Here is a 24,899-nt window from a genome sequence, read left to right on the forward strand (position 1 = left end):
TGGTAGAAATCGTCGAAATTTGGAGTAAATTGTTAGAGTGAGCATTTAATATATTTAGCCGGTTACATAAGCAGAATGCTAATATCTGAACTTCAGTACTGAAACAATCTACGAATAATTTGTGTTAGCAAAAAATACATTCAAAGAGGGAGAATTCCGCATTTTTCATACATATGGTTTACTCAAATGAGCATAACTTTTGTTTGGCATACGGTATAAAGGAGACATCCGGTCTTAAACAATCCCGGAATGAATGTATTAATGGCTGGAGTGGGCGAACCTTTGCCTAATTTCTGGGTTTACGAAATCGATTTTTTAGTTTAATCTAGATCAATTCCAAAGTCTTTTTTTTTTTCATTGAGACTAAATCTCTACCAGAATATTCAAGATGTGGAAAGTGTCATAAAATGATGCGATTGACGACCTTCCACTGCACTTTTTCGAACAACATGAAATGTATAAATAATTATTTTTGGGAGAAAAAAGTGAATTAAGGGGACGCATATATTGCTACTTTCATAGTTCATGCAAAAATGAGGAAGGGTAGCATATATCAGATATTGATGGTGGGAAGATAAAAATCCTATTCCTAAATTGATATAATACTTTAGACATAGGTAAAGAGATTAATGTAATTGCACCTTTACTAATCCTACCAGGTGTTCTGTATTACAAAAGTGCTTCTATTGTGACATTTTGATACAAGCAAAACTGTATTATCTGCACTATTAGTTACTTACTGGTACTTCGTTTTATTACTGGCTTGTTAAAAGTTAATTTTTTACCATATGCAAGTTGACAGAATCATAGGAACCATGTTTTGAGGGGTAAATCAAACACAAATGAATAAATCCTTAATGTTTTTGTTTTGCAAAAAAGTATGATATTGTGTCTAAAACAGTTTTCATTTTCCACTCAATTGTGTAATTGCAAGGGAAGTAAACTAATACCTATCTCTGCTTATAAGTACTAGCCCAAGGCAAGAGTTGTCATTATTTGTGGATCACAACTTTAAATTAAAAATTAAAACTTCCGTTATTGATATTAACAAAACTATCATAAACTTCACATTTGTGAAATCATTTTAGGTTATTTCAAGGACTTGGAAATCAGTTTCTAGATTTTATTTAATGTATTACTATCATTGAAAATTTTAGAGTCTATCTCTAAGTACTTATGGACACCTGAAATACGTATTCAGTAATAATAATAATAATAATAACGACTTTATTTATAGTGGATAACATATTTGGCTATGCCAATTTACAATATGGTCCACATATACATGGCTATATACAAAAACAATGAACATGAATAAAATTATGACAAAATAAAACACAGAGTTATATGTTAACAGAAAAATAATATGAGAATGAAATATATACAATACAGGACACTATATTTGCTAACTGGAGTATTTACATTGAAAATGGTGAGAGATGGTAGAGACAGTATTTCCTGACACTTAATTACAATTATGAATTATTGTACTGTCAGAGTATTGCCACTGAAGGTATGATCTTTTAAATTTTTCCAGGGTGTCTGAAGAACGTATGTGTTTAGGTATGTTATTCCAGGTAACTGGTCCAGAGTAGTGCAAAGATTTGCGAAAAAATTCCTTTTTTGGCATAGGAACTACTAGTTCATCATTTTGTCTAGATCTAAGTTCATGATCAGATGTATGCTTTTGAGTAAATTTTGAAGTAAGGTAATTAGGACATTGATCATTAGTTGATTTATATACTAGGATTGCTTTTTTGTATTTAATTCGGTCAGAAAAAGTCATCCATTTCAATTCTGTAAATAACTCAGCAGATGGGGCATCAAATTTTTTGTCAAGAATGATTCTTGCAGCACGTTTTTGGAATTTCAAAACAGTTTCTAGAAGCTCGTCACTGCAGTTTCCCCATATAGTGCAGCAATAATCAAGATGTGGCAAAATATAAGCATTGAAAAACAGCTTTCGGGAGTGTAAGTTCAGGAAAGATTTTATTCGTAAGAGAAGATATAAATATGTATTGCATTTTTTCATGGTTTGTTCAACCTGATATTTCCAGTTTAGATGTTTATCAACATGTACTCCTAAAAGTTTCTCAGTGGGTGAGTATGAAAGTGCTTGACCCTGCATTTGAATAGTATTCCAGGTTATGTGATTTGTTATTTTATTGTTGTTATATGAGGCAGTGATGTACATAGCTTTTGTTTTAGATGTATTAGGAAGCATTGAGTTATCAGTGCACCATTTTTCAATAGTGTTTATGTCAGCCTGTAGTGTACTGTGTACTTCTGCTACTGATTTACCCGAGGCAGATATTGTTGTATCATCTGCAAACATGTCAATTGATGATTTGCCTGTGTGTAGTGGAAGGTCATTGATGTACAGTATGAACAGTATTGGCCCTAGAACAGAGCCCTGGGGTACACCAGCAGAAATATCTTGGGCAGAAGATAGCTGACCTGCTACACAAACTTTTGGGAACGGTTCTCTAAATATGATGATAACCATGCTATAGAAGATTCACTAAAGTTGTACAATTTTAATTTGTTTATTAATAGAGAGTGATTTACTAGATCAAACGCTTTGGTCAGGTCTAAGAAAATCGTTCCAACATAGGAGTTATCATTTATAGCAGTAATCCATTCATCAATTGTGTTAGTGAGGGCAGTTTCACAAGAATGGTTTGAACGAAAGCCGGATTGTTTCGAATGGAGAAGATTATTTATTTCTAAGAAGTTTTTCACTTGATTAGATACATGTCTTTCTATAAGTTTAGATAAAATTGGAAGTATTGATATTGGTCTGTAGTTACTTTTGTCTGATTTTGAATTCTTCTTGAATATTGGTGTTATTTTTGCTATTTTAAATTTTTCTGGAAATTTACATGTATTTATACTTAGATTAATTATCTTTGTGAGTGGTTGACCTATTACTTTGTGACTTATTTTCAGTACTCTTGGGCCAATTTCATCCAAACCAGTTGCCTTTGATTCATCAAGTGAGTTTAATTCTTTTAATATGAATTCCTCAGTAACTGGTGGTATTTGAAAAGTGTTGATTACTCCTTTACTATTTACAAATTCATGAATGAGTTTCTTGCTTTCATTGCTAAGATTTTGTGGGGGATTTGGTACAGTTTTAAAAACATGTGCAAAAAAAGAGTTGAAAGTTTCTGCTGTTGTATATGGATCTAAAATTGGATTGCCATTGTCATCGTTAATATAATTGGTTTGGTAATTCTTCCTTTTACCAGATAACTCATTAAGGTGTTTCCATAGCTTTTTGGGATTTTTCTTGTTGTTATTGATATTTTTGGAATAGAATGATCTTTTTGCTTGATTTGACAAGGTTTTTACTTTCTCTCTCCAAAATTTGTATTCTTGATTGGCTGATTTTTTAGCATTGTGTTTCAACTTAATTGCGTCTTTTATTTCTGAGTTAAACCAATCTGGTTGATGTTTATATTTAACTCGACGTTCCTTATTAGGTAAGTGATGATCCATAACATCTAGAAAAATTTTAAGACAAAAGTTCAAAGCATCATCAGGATCATCATACATATCCAACACAGACCATGGTTGCCTTTCTAAATCATGTAAAAAGTCTTCTTCATTGAAGTTTTTATATGACCTATATTTAACTGTTGAATGTAGCGGGCCATTTGTAGTTGTAGTTACAATTTTTCTGGTGAAACAGACAGGGAAGTGGTCACTAAATGCGAGATGGGGTATTTGTACATTTATAATGTTTGAAGGCTGATTTGTATATAAATGATCAATAATAGTTGATGATAAGTTTGTTACTCTTGTGGGTTTTTCTACTAATTGTGTGAGATTATGTGCATTTGTTATATTGTTCCATGCATTATTCACCGACTTATTTTCAATGTAATTATAATTGAAGTCTCCTAGTAATATTATTTCTTTGTTTTCAGGAAACACTGTCTCTTATGACATTTCAAATTCTTCATTCCAAAATTGGTTACAGGAGGGTGGTCTATAAGTGTAACATAGCAGGAAAGATTTTTGTTGGTTTGGTTTGATTTCTAGCCATAAAGTCTCTAAATTTTCTTTGCCAACATGGGTATTTTTCTTTCACATAAACAATAATTCCTCCTCCATGTGATTTTCTGTCTTTTCTAAATAGTTGATAATTTGATAAGCATAGTTCATTGTCTGTAAAATGATCATTTAAAAATGTTTCACAAAATCCAAGTACATCGAACTCGCTGTTTTTATCTAAAAAATACTTAATTTCATCTTATTTGGGATACAAGTAATGGATATTTAAGTGTATGAAATTAAGACCTTTTTTCAGGAATAAAGAATTTCCCATATCATTCTAAATGGAACTAGAATTAGAATTTAAAAGTCACACAGTTATTTTCACTTTTGTCCGATATTGGGGTTTTGTTTGTGTCAGATTCACTGTCACTATCGCTAATTGTATTTAGAAATATGGTTGGTTGAACATTCGCCATGGAGGAATTTCCCACATCCGGTTGCGATATTGGTGATTGCCTGGCCTCAGTCTCCTGCGATGGTTTGGATGACTCCATGGGAGGCTGGCCTGTTGAAAATTTGCTTCATTATCCTTGATGATAATAGGTAGATTGAAATATTTACTAATTGCTGCCTTCATGTTGCTAACAAGGACTGATGCACCCTTGGAAGAAAGTACGTTGTGGATAAGGATGTGGTACTATGTATGTAGTAAGAAAACACAGGTCTTTGTGAAAGTACGTTCAACACAAAATATTAAACTTTTGTATCAGGAAAAAACAGGTTTTGTACAATATCAGTGCAACAAATAATGTTGTACTTCTGAGTTTTTCTTTCTAGCAAACCAGGTTTGCTTAAACTGGTAAAAAATTAACGTCCCGTCATCTCAACTCGGGATCGACGCCATCTTTCTCATTGATAAAAAATGCAAACAAAAAATAAGAATGGGATTAGCATTGCAAGGGCATAACATGACATTCTACAAAATGAATACCTTAGTACAGGTATCCAAGGTGCTACACTGGTCTGGTGGGTTAAATGCATAACGTCGAGCATATGAAATTGATCTTGAAAATGGTCAATGTTAGTTTATTTATATGGTTTTTAATATTTTCCCACGACTTCTCGGCGATTCACTGCAAAAAGCATTGCTGTGCTGGACAAACGGTAACTCTAATAATCAACGGGAGACAACATAGGTGTCAGCGCGTGTATGATTTAAAAAAAATCGAATCGAAGTCATTTCCGCTTTCAGTTGTTAGGCACTTTTCGTTATACTTTTTGAATTAATCAAGTCACATATAAATTGACTGCTACTCAGATCAGTGTAAGTGTCGTTGTTATTACAACATTATACTAAAATAGCGAAAAGTTGAAACTTCACAGGTCGCTCAACACGACAAAAACGAAAATGTTGCAGGCTCGGTTTGATTGAGCCTGTTCATGGACGGTAGTGGAAATACATGCTACCGTCCACGCCCTCTAGCCCCGGGTTGAGCAGAACTCAACATTTACACATGCTAAAAGTACAAAAAGCAATTTAGAGACATCCGCAGATGTATTCAAACGGCGGTGAACATGGAACCTTCAATGATACACGTGTTGAGGCGTGTAATTCCATGAAGAGCGGCGTTTGGTCCCCAGATAAAGTAAAGGGTTTGCCCCAAACGAGAAAACAATGGGCAGAACTAAACAAACTGGAATTTAGGAAGGGGATCTGAGGTTATGGAGCCTGCGTATCACAGGAACTGTCAAAAGACAAAATTAAAAAGCAGGCACCATAATTAAGGGGTGATTAAACAATACCCAAGGCTATGAAAGCGGGAGTATTGGAACCACCCAGGCCGAAATGGTCATTTTGAGAAACTAAACAGTACCAATAACACGACATAAAAGTTGTGCCGAACAATCTGAGAAGATCGAAATATAACAGCCCTGACTGAAGTCTTGTTCATTACGTTATGAGATAGAGTTTTTCTTGAACTGCATTATAGATTAAATTACGTTTAGATGGTATTGCATTTACAACTTGTCTGGCCCCTATTTTTTACGTGAATGACAGCAGTCTCGTGCAACTCGAGCAAACAGAGTCATGAAAAGTATGTTGGATAATTCAAGAACACATTATAAATGACATAAAATTGAGGATAATTGTATTTTTGTCGAATTTTGATCACTGACATTCCTGCTGTGTATTAGTAAGTTTTGGGAATGAGATTTTTAAAGTTTTTTTGTATATATTTACATTGATTTGACATCTCAACCAAATTTCATACCTTATTTTAAGGATTTTTAAGAGAATACAAAAAGTTTGTTGAATGATATTTAATTGCATTGTATTTCATGAATATCAAATTGAAAATTAATAATGGAATCATTTCTAGGCCCTTATTGCAAGCAACTCGAGATCGACTTCTGTAACAATAAATGTTCAATGTATTAAGGGGAATAGACTCTTTTTGTTCTGGAATGTGGCCTTCCTTGTCCATCATATCTTTTCATATGCACTACTTTGTAAACAAACTAAATAATGTGTTTTAGCTTACATGTGCAAAATGGAAATAAAGATAGTGAACATATTTCATTTTTTCTTTAAATTAGAATCCGTGGCATATTGATACATGTTTGGACAAGGTAAAGTGCTATTAATTTCACACAAAAAAACATAAATTGTTGACATTGTATATACACAATAAGGCATATGTAATTCAACAATAACTTTCTTATTTGAGTTTTTTTTTTCATCTTTATTTTAGTGAGCATTCCTTTGTATACTAATAACAGTTGAAACAGTATTCATTTCATGTACCAAAACGTTGTACTTTTTTGCAGATAAATTTTATCATACCTCTCCCAATTTTTTTCTAATTTCGAAGTCTACGTCCCCTTAGCCTTACGCATGAGATGGGCATGCCTAATTTTTAACAATCGGATTCAATAAACCAGTGCGGAGAAGAGACTTTGTTGTACTAACATTGGGTTTTTCCAAAATAATGTGCAAAAACTACTTTTTTCAGTTGATGATTTCACCTGTACATTTGAATATGGAGAGGAACAATACGAAGTGAATATTCTGTAAGTTTGTTTGACTTTATGTAGTTCATATTCTAGATCTGTTTATGGTTAGTTGAATAATATGACCATTTTTGTTTTACATTTACAGTTGATGTACTTATTTATCCTTTATATTAACACGCGAGTTTTAACAGTGTCATAGCCTTTAGATAGTTTACAAACCGTGTTTATATTAGGGAAACCTTCTTTCCATTTTATGCAGTTTTGTAAACTTGCCAGCTTTATGCAGTTGACTTTTTGGGATTAAAACTGGTAATTAATATTGCATATTTGTGCAGATATTTTGCATGTTCGTGTAACATGCTTAAGATAACAACAGTTGTTTGTAAAACGCGTATGTATCCAATGTTTAGACCGCTGACCTGCCCCCAAGACAATAGGGGCAATCTGCTGACCGCAGGTGAACATCCCAGGAAGTTTGCGGACTGAATGTCAAAGCGTTGTTTAGTTATTGAGCGGAAATGTATTTCCATTTCAAGGTAACTGTGACCTTGAACTTTGACCTACTGACCCCTAAGACAAATAAATTTTCAAAGGTTAAACCTCTTTCAAACTCCTGATTATTTTGCTTTGTTAACAGTATTGATACCAGGGGCCGTGGCTTGTTTTCTCCATAAATGTATTGTGTAAACTTTGAACCTTCTTATTAGAAACCGCTGACTTGATTTCAGTGTATATATTTATCGAAATGTTCCTTGTTGTGACCCTCTACCAAGAACGAAACTTAATTTGGTTATTAAGAAAATATTTTCTTATATGTTTGTAGAAGAAGCTTCTCTTCGGGACATACTGGTTCGATTTTGGAAAATATAAAAGAAATGTTTCTTCAGCCTTCTTGTACTAAGTTTATTCATTTGTTCCGGTTTGTTCATAAAATGGCCACCAGAATGCATAGTCAATTTTTGTATGTGTATATAGTATTTCCTGTGTGTGTGTATATATAAACATACAATATCAAAATAATGCGAAGTGTTTGTTTATATTTTTCAGTGACACAGCTGGCAACGAAGACTTTCTTACTCTTACAAAAAAAGTATTGAATGACAGATCATATATAGATGTAAGTATTATATCAAGAGGTCTGTTGAAAATTTGAAACAAAAAAAAAATATAAGAAGAGTAAAAACTCATTGTTGACGGCACACATAAAAGAAGTACTCAGAACTACACAGCGCTATTAAATCTTCTAAATTAATGAGCATTAAAATCAATTGTTTACAAGTATATACAGATTAGGCACAAAATATAATCTCTTTTGCATTGACAAAACTTTGAAAAGCTTTACATTTGAAAGAATTGGGTTCTTTCTTTATGACCTTTGTCAATATAATACAATCAATAATGCCCAACTCGCCCGCAAGATAATCCATCCAAATATCAAAGTTCAGACCGAAAGGCACATATGATAAACAAATAAATAATTTTCCGATTGCTAAAGAATGAAATTCATTGCTTTTAACATTCGATATAGTTGAAATAGGTTCTTAGTCGTAATTGTTGTAGACCATATTATGAAACATCATTTGTTTGAAAGATTTTCAGGAAGGAAATGATTTGTAAATGTAAAATAAAAATTGGGTTTCTAATAAAGATGAACGTGCGAGTGATTCCGTTCACAGGCAGAAAAATGATGGCACTTTTTGAAACATTTAGACCCTGTACTAATCGGTTGTCTCCATGTTTAGCCATGAGTGGGCTTGAACTTCTAAATATTACGGATCAAATGTCACTACTTGAATGTTTTTTTTTTTTCAAGCTTTTTAACTTACAATTTATCTTGTGTTCATTTTGGGACCCTTAAAAGAATGTATAAAATTACTCAGATAAAATCTTTTATAGTAATGTATCGCTTTGTACCTAATTTTTGTAGACATTTACGGAAATAATATCTAATTCACTTTTTTCTTTGGTTGAAAAACTTTCATCGAACAATAATAGGTCTGAGTAATTTACTTTTCCTTTACAACCATTTTTAGTGAATTTGTATCATTTATTTTTCTTTTGGAGAGAAACTATGAAAGAAGTAGATTTTTATGATTTGCTTTCACTATAATTTACTGTTTCTTTTTGAAGAAAGAAAGACTATATTAATAGGTTAGCATGATAAAACTATCTATTTGATAGAAAACTATTATTGAAAAATAGTAAATTTGTATGATTTACTTTTTCATTTTAAGGTGAACTATTTCTTAAAAATAAGTTGATTTCCTACTATGACTTGATATAATAAATAATAAAGTCATGTAATGACGGTGCTTAACAGTGCTGAGATACCCAATAAAAATATTTCAACGGAAGTGCTCATTAACAAGACAAAATAATACAAAGACAGTGCACAGAAAACTTGCGGAGATACTCAGTGAAACAGTTATGCAATTACAGTGCTCAGATACCTGATACAATAATTCAATTACGGTGCTGAGATACCCATTGAAATAATTCAATTAGATTGCTGAGTTACCCAATAAAACAATACAATGACATTGCTCAGACACTTGATAAAATAATTCAATGACAGTGCTCAGAAACCTTATAAGATAGTTCATTTAGAGAGCTGAGAACCCCAATAAAAATAATACAATGGCAGTGTTCACATCAAATAATTCAGTTACAGTGCTGAGACTTCTAGTAAAATAATGCATTCACAGTGTTAAGATATCCAATAGAATAACACTATGACATTGCTCAGAACCAAAATAGAAAAATGCAGTGACAGTGCTTAGAAACCCGTTAAAATAATGTGGTGACAGTTCTTAGATATCCAGTAAGATTATTCAATGACTACTCTCAGAAACCTAATACAATAATTCAATTACAGCGCTGAGATACCCTATAAAAACGCAACTACAATGCTCAGATACTTGATAAGATAATACAATACCAGTGGTGAGGAACTGTATGAAAATAATACAGTGACCCTGCTGAAGTACCCAGTGCAATAATGCAAATGTCAGTGCTGAGTTACCCAACAAGTTAATGCAATGACAGTACTCAGATACCCAATGAAATGATACAATGGTAGGGCTCAGAAACCAAATAATATTAGTTACACTGCTTGTTTGTGACAGGATACGGGATATACGCTGCCGAGAAAATCAATATCAGGCGAGAGCTGATATGGATTTTCGAGACAGCGTATATCCCGTATCCTGTAACTAACAAGCAGTGTAACGATTTTATATTGCCGACGACCTTTTAAATCCTCTGTAATTGACATAATTTTTATACTAATAAAGCTACTTACAGTTACAGTGCAGACTGGAATCCTGCAATCTTCTCTGGTCATCATGCTTTGATTATAGTTGAATGAATTGATTAACACCAGCCATAAAATGTAAATTAAACTGTATTTTGACTGAATCACAATGAATCACAAAACACAGAAGCTCATTTATACAGGTTATGAACTGGTTTGGAAAAACTTTTATGTTCCATCCTTTCGAAAAATCATCAGATTACACGTTGTCAGAAATGTCTTAAAACTTTGGCGTTCGTCCCGTTGTCTGCTAATTCCTTTATAATGTATGTAGATTAAATGATCCTAAAGCAAACTATTGTCTTACAAATGTGTTAATTCCTTTGCTTTACAAGGTTTCAACTAAAACAACATTTCAATCTGGCAATCGCGGCCGTCTCATACAGAGTTACTGTTCTTCTATTGCCACTAATTTACTGAACCTAATTAAGATTGGTAAAACTAGAACGGCAAAAAAAACACTAATTATTTTTTAATCTCGGAAACGATATATATAGCTAAAGCTTATAATCTGACTTGATTCAATTACGCTAGCGACGCGGTAACCATTTTGTTTTAATCAAAATTCATATCTGAAATGTACTAGCAGGATATGATATATATCCTGTCTTCATGTGACGTCTATTGACCAATAGAAATGCATCTTGTAGGAGGCAAGATAAAGGATAATACAATGACAGTGCTCAGAAACCAAATAAAATAATATAGTGAAAGTGTTCAAATACACAATTAAAAGTAATACAATGAATCAGACATTGGTATTAGACATGAAATGGAACAAAGGCAAAATAAATATCCTCGGGTGACGAAGGCTCGACACCTTAGCGTTTACAATTACCTAGAATTACGAAGAAACAGTTACATGCTGTTATAAATTACGTACTTGGTAATTTTATTATTTCTTTGTATTAAAGGTTTGCATTTTATATCTTATTTATTTATTCTTCGTATTTTTATCTCTTGCTATTAGATTGCTACTAAAATCTAAAATAAAGGGCTATTCAATCAACAAGAACTATAGCTTATCTTTATTGTACAACTTATTACTATTTATAAATACTAAAACTACAAATAGAGTATACTATTACACTGATGGTGGTATAATTATGCCAATGTTAGTTTTAATATAAGGAAAATAATAGCAGAGCTACCGGCGCCGCAAAGCGGCGCCGACAGCGTCGCATTGCGGTTAGACGTATGAAAAAGAAAATGAACAGAGAGATCTAACTGTGTATACTATCAAGTTGAAAATTCGTGGTACTTTTTGGAATCGGTGTTGTTCGGATTTTTTCAAGTACACTATGCACATAGTAATTAATCAGTAAACACGTCAGTAGACGCTTACTGTTTACGGTTGACAAAAGCGTCTCGCTTACTGCTTTGAATATTGAATAAAATGCAAATGAGCGTTTGATAATAAGAAATAAGTGCAAAATACATTTTCTACGAAGAAAAAAAGAAATAAAACACAATATTTTCATTTTGAAACGACTTTCGTCACGCTGCCATTACTGAACTTTATTATATATATTTATGTCTGTCTTATGACGTCATAACTCCACAATGGTGTAGTGGTTAGCGAGTTCGCGTTGTAATCCAGAGGTCGTGAGTTCGAATCTCACCTGGACCAGATTTTTTTTTAATTTTGATTTTTTTATTTCATTTTTTTTTGTATTATTATGAGTTTTGAAAATATTGAATAACTAAAGTCATTGATGTGAAATTCAACATGTGGTTAGTTTTGATGTCAGGTTCCACTGTAGTGCCTGTGTAGTAGTCAGTAGACATAACTTAAAAAAAGAAAAGCTTTAGGATCAAAATATACAGGCATTAAACTGTGAAAAGCAAATAATGCTCTTCTCCCCGTTCGCATATATTTCATCCATAAGCTTTAAAATCACTGACAAGAGTTTATCAAAAAAAAATAAAAAAAATTGGCGATGAATTATCAACAAACATCAAAAAGGTTCTTACTACCATCCCTATTCTATAGTGCTAAAACATTAACCACTTTTGGGTTTAAAACAAGCTTTGTACAGTCATGTAAATGATTGTAATTTTCTCATACCAGGCGTCTGTTATAGCAGTATTTTTGACTGAAAGTTGGACACATTCTTCCTTCCAAAAAGAACCAAAATTTGACAATAATGACATTTAAAAGAATAACAATAGTCATTTCCAGGATTACGTAAATTCTAATTTCTATTATCTTTGGAATTGGAACATTAACTTTTTACATTAAGTCCTCATTGCCTAACATTCACACGCAAAGACACAGAATTCCTTTGGCTATTGGCCTAATGAGATTCTGTTAGGTTTGAAATTTTCAAAGTTCAAGCTTTTCAATTTGAAGCAGTTATCATTTTGTGACTGGTTTCCAGTATGATAATAAGTTATGTAAAATTGTTGATGCAGTACGTTGTAATAAGAATAACAGAAATTATTCAAATACGTTTTTTTCTTTATCTTGGTGCAGATGTTAATTTATACCGAACATACAGAATATTTGTGGAGTTTTCACATGTCGAGAATTAATCTTGATGCAGTCTAAAACATGCATTCAGAAATCATGAATTGTCATTAATAATTTTAATAGATCTAAAAAACATAAACTTCCTAAACGAATCCATAATTCCAGATAATTCCAGCACCACTCCTTTAATTTTTAACGGGCACTGGTGATTTTTCATGGGAGCTCTACTTTTTAGGTAGCACCTAATTTCATATTACTATTAATGTTTTCAATTGAGGAAAAATACTAGAACCATACTAGGGCATTATACTGGAGCACTAATTGCTTAATGTTCAAATTACTTTTAATAGAAGTGGTGGTCTAGCGGTAATGGTGTCGGCCACACAAACCGTGGATCTTGGGTCCAAACCCCTATGGGGTCACGACCCTGACTTCTCATATCACACAAGTACAATTTTTTTCCAAGAAGCGAACTCAAGAGTAGTTCAGATGAGCTTGAAAATTTCATCACAATTGAGTTCAAATGAATCAGTGAAAACTAAATTACCTTCATTTTTCTCTTCTACAGTTGTTGTACTGCAAATCCAGCATGTTAAATGGACTTATTACATACACGTTTCTATTCCCCGTTAAGTTACACTGGTACCGGAAACGTCAATATTTTTCCACACCCTGACGCCTGAATTTCATATCGGGTGTGTGACGTAATTCAGTGTGTGTTGTTGCACTATTTTTTTTCAATTTAGTTCAGTATTGTCAATCCTATTTAGGCTTTTGGACATATTTATGATATTTACATAATATTTATATGTGTAGATGCGTATGTAATAAAAGGTTATTATTTTGCATCGGAAAGTACGCACTCGTTCTTCAGCAGAAGAATATTGCGCTCCTAAAGTCGCGCAATGTTTCCGCTGAAGAACTCGTGCATATTTCCCAATACAAAGGTAATAACCTATAAATATTTCTATCAAAATTAAATATTTGATGAAGATTCTTACTATTAAGTAAAGAAATTGTCATTGAATTTTTCATTTACGTTGGAAACCACATTTATTTATTTCAAAATATATTCAAACAACACTAGATCATAGAATTTCAGAAGAGTTGTTTTAAAGAAAGAAGAATAAAAGGTTTAAATATTTAGTCAAGTGAAAATTGAACAGCAAATAAAACATGTCAACGAAACATGTATACCAAATATTCTTTATTATTACATACTCATTTCTATTCCCCGTTAAGTTACACTGGTACTGGAAACGTCAATATTTTTCCATACACTGACACCTGAATTTCATATCTGGTGCGTGACGTAATTCAGTGTGTGTTGTTGCACTATTTTTTTCTCTTTAGTTTTGTATTGTCAATCCTATTCAGGCTTTTGGACATATTTATGATATTTACTTAATATCTATACGTGTAGATTCGTATGTAATAAAAAAGGTTATTATCTTTGCATCGGGAAATATGCACTCGTTCTTCAGCGGAAGAATATTGCGCTCCTAAAGTCGCGCAATATTTTCGCTGAACAACTCGTGCATATTTCCCGATACAAAGCTAATAACCTATAAAGATTCAGTGTTGTTGTATTTTCTGGTCCTTTGGGATTCTTGAGTCCATTTAACATATGCAGGTGCTAGGGGACATGAGAGGTGTTGCACATTTCATTACCTCTAATGAACCGAGTCTACACTTATTCTTCTTTTCTTAAAGATATTTCTACAGTTTTTATTGGTTATAGACTGCTGAACGTTAAGTTTATTGTTTCCGTTGAAGCTTGGGAACATTAACTTTTACCGCAAGTGGCAAGGTACTCGAAGCAATCAGCCTAACCGTAGACATTTAAAAGTTAAATTTGGCAGCGTTCTATTTTAGGCCTAAATGTTCGGTCATATACAGTACATGCATGCAAATATTATCTTAATCATGTTTTCGTGTTTTAGAGGTGATTCATTTCTTAAATGTGTAACTCATTATGCATACGGCATTTACAGATATATTATTGCCATCTCTTTATTAAAAAGGTGCAATGATATTTTTGAAAGTTGAATGCAGGAAAGTAATAAATTATAAACTTGTCGTTAACATACGAATAACAGACAAAAATGGTTGTTTATGTATAGACGTATCTTTAGAAACATCATTTATAGTTTTTGTTAAACAAGATTATCACAGTTCACGTGAGTAAATATATTAGCAAGTGACATTTTGATAAAGTGTGAAGGTTTCCTAACATAAAAAAGTGTTCACAAGCTTTTATTGAAAAGCAACGTACAAATGTTTGCAGTTGATAAAGGTTTTACGACAGGCTACATGTCTAGAACTTTAAATATTTAATAAAAGCTGAAGAAAGGTTGGCTTTCAAATATTGAAAAGTAGATACCTATTTCTTAGTTAAAGGCTAAGTATATATCTGCGTAAAAATGTCTTATCTTAAGACTGTTCATATTTTTTTACAGTAAACAATGCATGGTGTTTAGTATATTGATCGTGAGACATCCGTAGGGACATCGCAGACAAGTCGTACGGAGCTCACAAGGAGCCCCGCCGTACCCTGTACGGTGTTCGCAAGTTCGGACAGCACTCGCGCGGCACAGGTACGGTGACCGCACGGTGTCCTTGCGGCAAGAATAAATCAGTTCGGCGACGTCTGAAAAACGTGCATTTACAATCGTAGGATATCCGTACGGACATCGCAGACAAGTCGTACGGAACTCGCAAAGAGCCCGGCCGTACCTCGTGCGATGCCTGTTGGCTCGAACGGCGCTCGTTTGATGTCTGTACGGTGTCCCTGAGACAAGAAGAAACTAGTTTTGCGACGTCTGAAAAAAAATGTCCTTTTGTAGCCACTCAGCTGATCGTAACACCCTGAGAGTCCCGTTCGGACATGGCACGTTGTGTCCTTAATATCGTATGGACATCGTACATTGACCATGCAAGTCCTCTACGATTGCCGTGCGAGCATCAGGAAGCCTCGCAGTTTTCCAAATCCGTGCGATGCCCGAACGAGCTCTTCCGGGCCCTATGCGGTTCACGTAAGCGGGTCTTGCGAGCTGCTCCCGACTTCAAAAAACCCTACGAGCTGGTAAAGAACTCGGGAGCTCGGTGAAACATTTTCACCTAGTTCCCTATTCCTCTACGAGTTCAAAAAACCTAGTCGTACGAATCAACGATGCCCGGGCGGACGCCGTACGAGTTCGCCAAAATTCGTACAGAGCTCGTAGCGTTCTTGTGACCAGGGTATCAGTTAAGAATAATTAAAGAATGATATAAATATATCTAACGCTTTAACAGAATCTATCTGAAAGCACACAAAAATAATTATATTATATATTTTATCTATGGTCATTGTGCACTTATGCCGCGAAAAAGTATCAACATTGAATTAAGTTAGCTACCGAAGTCTTAAATGATTTCACCGAAATAATTTTTTTTTAAATTCTGTTATTCTTTTAGGGTATCCTCTGTGTGTATGATGCATCAAGAGTAAATAATTGGGAAGAAGCAGAGTTTATCTTGGAGATGTGCTATACAAAGGTATATATAGCTTTACGATACTACTTTTGTAACTTGGAAATTCGGTGTATACACTGCCTACAAGAATGACGGAAAATATTACGGAAATGATTAACTCAGAGTGTGTATAACGGGTTCGCATGAGGTGTATTGGACCTATATGTCATGTCATCACGTGAGTTACTTTCTTGTGTTTGACATGTCTGATAGATTTACAGATAAGTGTACTTTAAAACGTAAAGGGACGTACTTATCGGTATTTTGACACTGCTAAAAAGGGATCTGGATAACTGTGCGAAATTTTTTAGCGAAATTGAAGATCTAGTGTAACATATGTAATATACCGTTTTATTGCTATGTTTTAGATTATATAAAAAATGTATAAAAAAGTTGTGTCTGTTGAACAAATATTTAATTTAGTAAATGAAATTACTACAATAATATGCACGAGTTCACTACTGAAAGAGTTATATGTTTTAACTGCAAAATGATAAATCTTACTCTGTAATGACTGGATTTATGTTGAAGTATCATTGAAAACTATACTGTTAAATCTAGATGCCTACGGGCAATATGTCGAGCCCGCCCTTTGACCCATATCTGTGACATTGACCTTCGAGAAAGAGTCCGTCTTATTGAGTTAAGCATTCATGCCGAATATAAACAAGATTTCTCAATGCATGTGTTAGTTATGGGCTGGAAAAGATCTGACATGACCTTTGACCTTTAACTGTGACCTTGACCTTTGCGATAGGAACCTGGTATTTGCGCATGGCAATCAACAAGGTTAACATTCATGCCAAATATAAACAAGACTTTCCATGCATGTCAAAGTTATGGTCCGGAAAAACAAATTAGGACGGACGGACGCACTGACACACGCACTGTCGCACGCACGCACATACACAGCCATTTGGACAACTATGTCTTCGCTTCCACAAGAGGGCACGACAAAACTATTATTCTTTATGTAATTGATATGTTCTATTTTAGTTAAGACAATTGGAGAAAGCCCCGAGTAAATAATCCACACAATATGGTATCATACACCAAAATGTTCGTTGGGGTAAATGGAATTCAGTAAGAAAGAATACAAGGCTCAAATATCCCTATTCAAGTTTTCTTGAAGCCACAATGGGAGGGCATTTGATAAAAAATAACTAGAGTTGTCACAGGACTGACGAATTATATCCCCACAATTTGGTCTTGTCACAGAACTTAAATTTTCCTGTTCACTCTGACTTTTGATCTTTAGAACTCAAAATCAATAGGGGTCATCTGCTTTTAAGTTTCGTGATCCTAGGCCTAAGCGTTCTGACGTTATCCAAAAACCGTTTAACTGGTTCGGGTCATTGTGACCTTGACCTGTGACATACTGACCGACCTACTGACGACCACAACGTCGACCTTGACCTGCAATTTATCATGTAACACATGTGTACCAATATTTATTATCCTAGACCCAGGCGTTCTCAGTTTATCATTCGGGGCAACGTTCAACGGTCCGGGTCATTGTGATTTTGACCTTTGATTACTGACCTTAAGTCAAAACTGACCTGTTTTTTTTAAGTTACACATGTGTACACAAATACATGATCCTAGGCCAAAGTATTCTCAAGTTATCATCCGGACAGTATTTAAACGTTCAGGGTCATTGTGACCTTTACCTTTAAGCTACTGAACTCAAAGTCGAACTTGACCTGTATTTCATGATGTTACAACTGTGTACCAAAATTTATGATACAAAGCAAAAGCGTTCTCAAGTTAGCTTCCGGAAACTGATAAACTGTTCAGGGTCATTGTAACCTTGACCTTTGACCTACTGACTCCAAAATCGAACTTGCCCAATATTTTCTGATGTTACATTTGTGTACCAAAACAAAATTGAATCTGTCAAGCCTTTCATGAGTTATTGTCTCCCCCACCTCCAAAATTCGTTTCATATGGGTATAATAATGGAAGTAAAATGTTGTTTAAATCACAGATTAACGTAAATTTGACTTTAATATATAACAGAGTTGTAAAATTTAACAATGTTATTTAATTCAAGGTATAAATGTAATTTTCAAATGAAATTAAAGACTTAGAGGCCCTAAAAGGGGAAGTTCACCATCAGACGACATTAATATGATGATCTGACGTATCCCCCATATTAAAATTTACGTTACATTTATATTAACATGGAATCAAGAAAATGAATTACAATCATCTATAATACCCAGTACATGTAGAAAATTAAGACACACAACATTTTCTTTGAATTTTCATATATATTGGAATTACTCCAAAATGAACATTTTTAACCGGGCATGCTGGGTATCATGTTTGCCATCAATGAAACATTCAATAAAGAGGATGTACGCACGCAGTCTTATAAGAAAACATTAACTGTACTCAAACTTCTTGTGTAAAGCAATTTTGTTGTTTTCTTATTGCAGCATCACTTTCTATTTAGGTCTGAGAACACTAAAACCGAGACTTTCGCAAAATGCATTGATACAAGTGTGAGAAATATCATAGAACAAGTAACTCTGAGAATTTCGAGGAAGAGTAGAGCCAATATATTACACATACATGTCACTTAACAGCATCCCTTATTTTCATTTAATTGTTACTACAGTAATAATGCGTAAAATATCGGTTTAATGATATTAAATTTTGAGACAAATATAGTCAATTTGCCCAATAATGGAATACTGAACGTATATATGCATTCAAAAAAGTGAAAACGCAATATCGCTTTTTGGCAAATATTTCATTTTTGCAAAAAATGTGTGTAAATGTACATCGATACACATATAAAATTGCTCAACTTTTCAAATTCCAGTGCATTCAAAGAATAGTGAGAGCTATTCTGTTTTCTCTGGTGTTGGTCGCATGTAAGTTCATATCTAAGTATCCAATGAATGTGTTGGATTAAAAGTTTACATGCTGCGCCCTCGTGATATAATTCCTTCGCATCTGAACTCCAAACAATGATTTATTCAAGAGCAAATCACTAAATGAGATATATTATTTCGATTCTAACATGTTACAAAGGATTTGTTAGAAACATCCTTGATGAATGCATTAAATATTTGCCTGTTTTAAATCGGTTTCTTTTCCAGCGCGCCGCTATGCCGTTTGACGCCTTTGACGTAATAAATGTGACGTCAGAACAGTGATTTGTTGTATAATAATTCACTGTTTTCTGTCTTCTTTGTTTAATAGGAAAATTAATCGGATCGTGTTAGAATAAAAAATAGATAATCTTGGCTGAATTTAATTACAAATTATGATCCATTTTCAACCTAGAAAATTTGGTAAAAGTTTAGCGTGCTCCTAAAGAACAAGCTTTATTTCAGTAATTGCAGGTATTTGATTAAAATTCACTTAGTGCGTGCAGTCATCAAACCGCAGGAAATAGCCAAGATAAAAAATACTGTTCATATTTTTGCCTTTAAAAGGATTTTACGGCAGAGAGTTTTACTGTTAAAAGACACGAACGACTGATGCCAGTGTAGCTGTGTCTCAGTAATCGCACAAGATGTCCATTTATATAACCAATTTAACAATCTCTTTGTTAAATTTAGTAAAAGATATGGCCTTTATTTGACAAAGAAAAAAATGCTTGAAGTTTGGAATGCAAGTTGTTATTACCGGAATGAAATTTAGATTTGTATTAATTAAATTGTAATAGTCTGATTCAAAATTGTGTAAGTCTTGCCCAGTAATGGTCATTGTTAAACTTGGATGTTGTTGAACAGTTAAGCGCACTGTTAACTTTTTTTTAATTAAAATCGTTATCGGATTTTATCTATGGCCAGGACAGCGGGGTTTCAAAATATATTGTTCAAGCAGTGGTACGTCACAAGACAAATTGACATTCAGTTGTTATGAAATGGTGGAGTCACCAGATGTATATTGCAAGATAGAAAACCTCGTATGACATTACACGTAAATGTTTGTAATCGCGTCAACATCACACACAAAAGTGTTTTGCAACTTAAATCTATAAAACTTAGAATCTTGGTCAATTTATTAATCATTTAACAGTATCAAGACTTTTACTGATATTTGGAATTCCTCACTAATGATCTAATTTCCATATATCGAAATGTAATTGAAACGAGTTTCTAAGGTGGTAGTTAAACGAATTACAACAAAGCGCTGTATGCTTATGTAAAAAAGGTCATGCTTAAACTGTTCTAAAGAATGGATGTTGCATTCTTAGTTTTAAGAGTATTTTCAGAGCATGAGGCTAGGCAGAAAAATCTCAAGGACAACTATTCATTTAGAAAAGCTGCGTTCGAAGAAAGACACCCCCCTCCCACCTATCCCCATCCTCAAACAAAAACCCCATATCAGTGATTGTATTGGTGTGTACATGATTAACATTTCACTTAATACATATGAGAAAGAAACGATCACATAAAGGAACAAAATTGAGCACAGATTTGGAATAGTCATTTGCTATTGTTTGGGAATTAAAACAGTAAAAAGTATATAAAAAAACCTTCCTCCTAATCCTTCCAAATTTCAGAGATGCATAACAGTGCGAATAAATGTCGTGATGGCAAAATATGTACAATACAAAATGTTTCTGCAAATGTAGATACAAAGTAAGCTTAACAACTATAAAGACATGTACCGGTAATCATTTCTTTTTAACCAGAGCAAAATAGACTTCTAGAGCATAAAATGCCTAGAAGTGAAAAAATGACCTTAACATTTTTTTAATGTTGAACTGAAACTAAATGGAGGGTCCTGAGGTTCGAATGTTGCACTGACCATCACATAAGGACAAGGGAAATCGTTTCATGCAGTCATTTTTACATTAAAATGCTTATTCTCAGGAATCCTTACAACTATAACCATCGCTAATAACGAATAATATATATATACTTATTCTATTAACGAATTTGTCCGAATCTAAGCTGCTACCTTTTTTAAAACAAACAGATTTTACAGGTCCTGGATATTCTTGTTCCTATAGCATGAATAGAAGTGAATATATGTGGACAAAGATGAGCTGATATTCACGATCTGTTGTTGCAAGACACAAAATGAAGCATACTGCTTCTTACATCACTTTTGAAATTATTAGAATATTCTAGCCCACTTAGTGGCTATTTCAGAATCTCCACCTACCAATTAAACGTAGCTGGTTGGGAAAATAGGCGCTATGTGTTCAGATGAACATTAGTGATCCTTTCAGGTAATGAAATACTTAAAATAATAAAATGTAATTATTAGCTGTGCAGTGCCATTGTGACATTTACTGAAGTGGACACACCCCAGTACTGGCGTAATGTGAGATGCGGTTTGGAAATCAGTGGTGAATGAAACCTTGACCTCCAGATTGAGCAGCAGAAACCTAAATACTTAACAACCGCTCCCCTGATTCCAGATTGGTTAAAATGACGTTGACTTGTCTCTCTGACTAGCTGAATCAAGTGATCTGATTGCTGCTTGGGGTATATTCCAATGAAATGTTACAAGAGTTTCACTAGAATATTAGATGAATAAAGAAACCGGTAAAGGTGACATTGCTCATGAATAAAGATTTGCTATATCAAGAGGGCACATATTTATGATTAATCTGGTCTTGGAACAATATATATACTAATACTATTGCATATTAGTTAAAGTGTCACTACACCCTATTAAAGAGATGTGAATACCCCAATACGTATACAATGATGAATCATACATCGTTATATATTAAAATATTTCAATTAACTAATTATTACTAGCTAATCTAAATGTTCATGATATGTGTGTAATTCAAACTTCTTAGGAGCCTCAAAAATGTTTTCTATGGTACAAATAACTACATAAGAACAAATATTATATTGCTGAAGAAAACAGTACGGTACATTTTATGGTATAAACAAAGAGGGCAATTTATCAAAAGCTTTCGACGAACTTAAGGCTACATTTTTGTTTTTGTCGTGTTGGGCGACCTGTGAAGTTTCCACTTTTCTCTATTAAAAATTTCTTATCGATTATTCTACAATAAAAATACCCACATAGTGATGCCTTTTTTATTTTTTAGTGGAGTAGAATGCCTGTTACTCACCTAAACTTTAAAAAGCCAACCTTACTATAGTGGAGATTTCAAAAAAAGTTACTGCATAAAAATCAATAAACTTAAAAATTATGCGTCACCTTATTTTATATTTGAGTAACAATCTCTATATCCGTTTAGGTGTCTTTATTTGTAAAAAGTTATGTTATGGAAATAATTTCAATTTTGCTTTTCTTTACGAAAAGCGCGTCCCTAGTGCACAGGTGCTTACAGGAAATGCCTTGTTGGCAGTGCATACAGAACTTCATTTGTTAGCTAAATATTATCCATCACTCAATAATAATGCAAGAAAGATTACCAGTTTGTAGAAAAAAATATTATTTTCTTTTAAAAGATATAGCATTGGCCAGAAAATGGAATAAAATGTCATTAATAAGCATAAAGCCACAAGAACGCGGCAAACAGGTAATAACGTCACCGTGACACCGGCTTTCCATAAATCTTGCAACGTATGATATTCGCTGTTACAGGTATGATGACACTACATTTTTGTTTCTTTTCAAGTGAATGGGTTCTCGCGAATTATTTTAAGCAGTGAAAAGTTTCTTTGTCGTTTAAGCTACGCTCGCTCAGAGGCTTTGCCTTTTTCATATTTTAATTTTTAATGTTTTATATGATCCAAATTGGGATGATATATCATTTACATGGACCGACATCAATTTTATATGGAGAATTCTAATATGACTAACAAGGCATTAGTCATCACAACGATATAATGTTGAAGTCACGTCGACGTGATATTTAGTGCCATGTATACATCTACAAATAGTGCTTTCAAATTTGATCAAATGTTTTACTTAGTAGCATGTTTAAACCGAAATGAAGCATTGAACAACTGTCTTGATTAATTTACACATATAATATGAAATAAGGCACTGCCTCAATCGGGAATCGATCAGACTTCAACTTGTTTCTATAACATTTAAAAAACAAGAGCTGTCACTAATGGTGACAAATGCCCCCGCAGCGCTTTGACCTTTGACCTGGTGACCCCAATGTCAATATGGATCGTGTACTCAATAAGTACTATTAGCACGTGAAGTTTGAAAGTCCGGGTGCAGTGGTTCGCGAGTTAAGTGCCTTCATGCAAAAAGTTAACGTTGTGACGAACGGACGGACAGTTGAAAACTTATATGCCTCCATTCGGGGGCATAAAAAACTGTCTTCTAGGGTGTTAATAGGCAAATTGTTAAGAAGCACAATGATAGACTTAGGGTGATCACAACAGCTCATATTCTGCTCAGGTGAGCTAAAAATCATACAAACTGAAAAGTTCCTAGATTGCAACTCACTGTTAACAGGATTGTAACAGACAGACACACATGTGCAAATCTATTTGCATCACGGCAGGTTAAGAGCTCAGACTAGGCAGACATATTAGCCGTCTTGTGCAGGCTTGATTTTTTTTCTATTTTTGTTAATTGTAATTCTGAAATTACTCACTGTTAGTACCATGCTTGGTAAAACAAATCCTAATTTCGTTTTTATATACACATTACAAAGACTTGCACCACACTTTATTTATTGAAATAAACTGTCCAATGTTTAAGTTTATCTATATACACATTTATAATGTCACAGATCACATATTTTGTTTTATCCATACCTGAAATAAAGCTGAACGTGAATAACAACTTTTTACTAACAGAACTGGATGCTTTTGTCAGGCTTTAAATAAGTATTATCAAAAAAAGAAAAATGTTTACTTGCTTTAATCTGTATTGTACAATGTACCATTTCTCTTGCAACAAAATAAATAAAAATCTAGAGTTGTCACAGGAGTAACGAATTATACCCCCACAATATGGCCTTATCACAGAACTAAGCCAATGTCAAAGCAGCACTTTCTTGACCTTTGACCTACTGACCTCAAGTTCAATGCAGATCATCTGCTGGTCCAGATCAATCTCCATATGAAGTTTCATGATCCTCCGCCCAAGTGTTCTCAAGTTGTTGTATGGGAAAGGTTTAAATGTTCCGGATCATCCTGACCTTTGGAACTCAAAATCTATACCAACCTTATACTAAATTATGTGATCCTCGTTCCAAGCATTCTGGAGTTATTGTCCGAAAACCGTTTTAAAGAACCGGGTCAGTGTGACCTTGACCTGTGACCTACTGACCTCAACATCAAAAGGAGTCACCTGCTGGTCATAATCAACCTCCCTAACAATTTCCATGATCTTAGTCTCAAGCATTCTCAAGTTATGACCGATTTTCCGAAATCCGTCTCACTGTTTTGCGTTATTGTGACCTTGACCTTTGACTGTCTAACCTCAAAGTCGAGCTTAACCTGTATTTCATGATGTTACACCTATGTACCAAAATTTATCATCCTAGGCCAAACCGTTCACAAGTTATCATCCGAAAACCGTTGAACTGTGCAGGGTTACTGTGACCTTAACATTTGATCTACCGACCTCAAGTCGAAATTGACCTGTATTTCATGATATTATACCTGTGTACCAAACTTTATCATCCTAGGCTCAAGGTCTCAAGTTATCATCCGG

At 33.9% G+C, this 24,899-nt stretch overlaps 1 protein-coding gene across 1 annotated transcript in view; it reads left to right on the plus strand.

Annotated features, from left to right (window-relative positions):
* The window catches only part of LOC123533236 (ras-like protein rasG), a 42,248-nt gene that overhangs the window by 9,018 nt on the left and 8,331 nt on the right, over positions 1-24,899 (plus strand). The window contains exons 3-5 of the mRNA XM_053519725.1: positions 7,017-7,074; positions 8,065-8,134; positions 16,260-16,340. Coding sequence (XP_053375700.1) covers positions 7,017-7,074; positions 8,065-8,134; positions 16,260-16,340 — 209 coding nt within the window. The remainder of the gene's footprint in view (positions 1-7,016; positions 7,075-8,064; positions 8,135-16,259; positions 16,341-24,899) is intronic.

Source organism: Mercenaria mercenaria, chromosome 12 (genome assembly GCF_021730395.1).
Source record: "Mercenaria mercenaria strain notata chromosome 12, MADL_Memer_1, whole genome shotgun sequence".
Taxonomy (NCBI): Eukaryota; Metazoa; Mollusca; class Bivalvia; order Venerida; family Veneridae; genus Mercenaria; species Mercenaria mercenaria.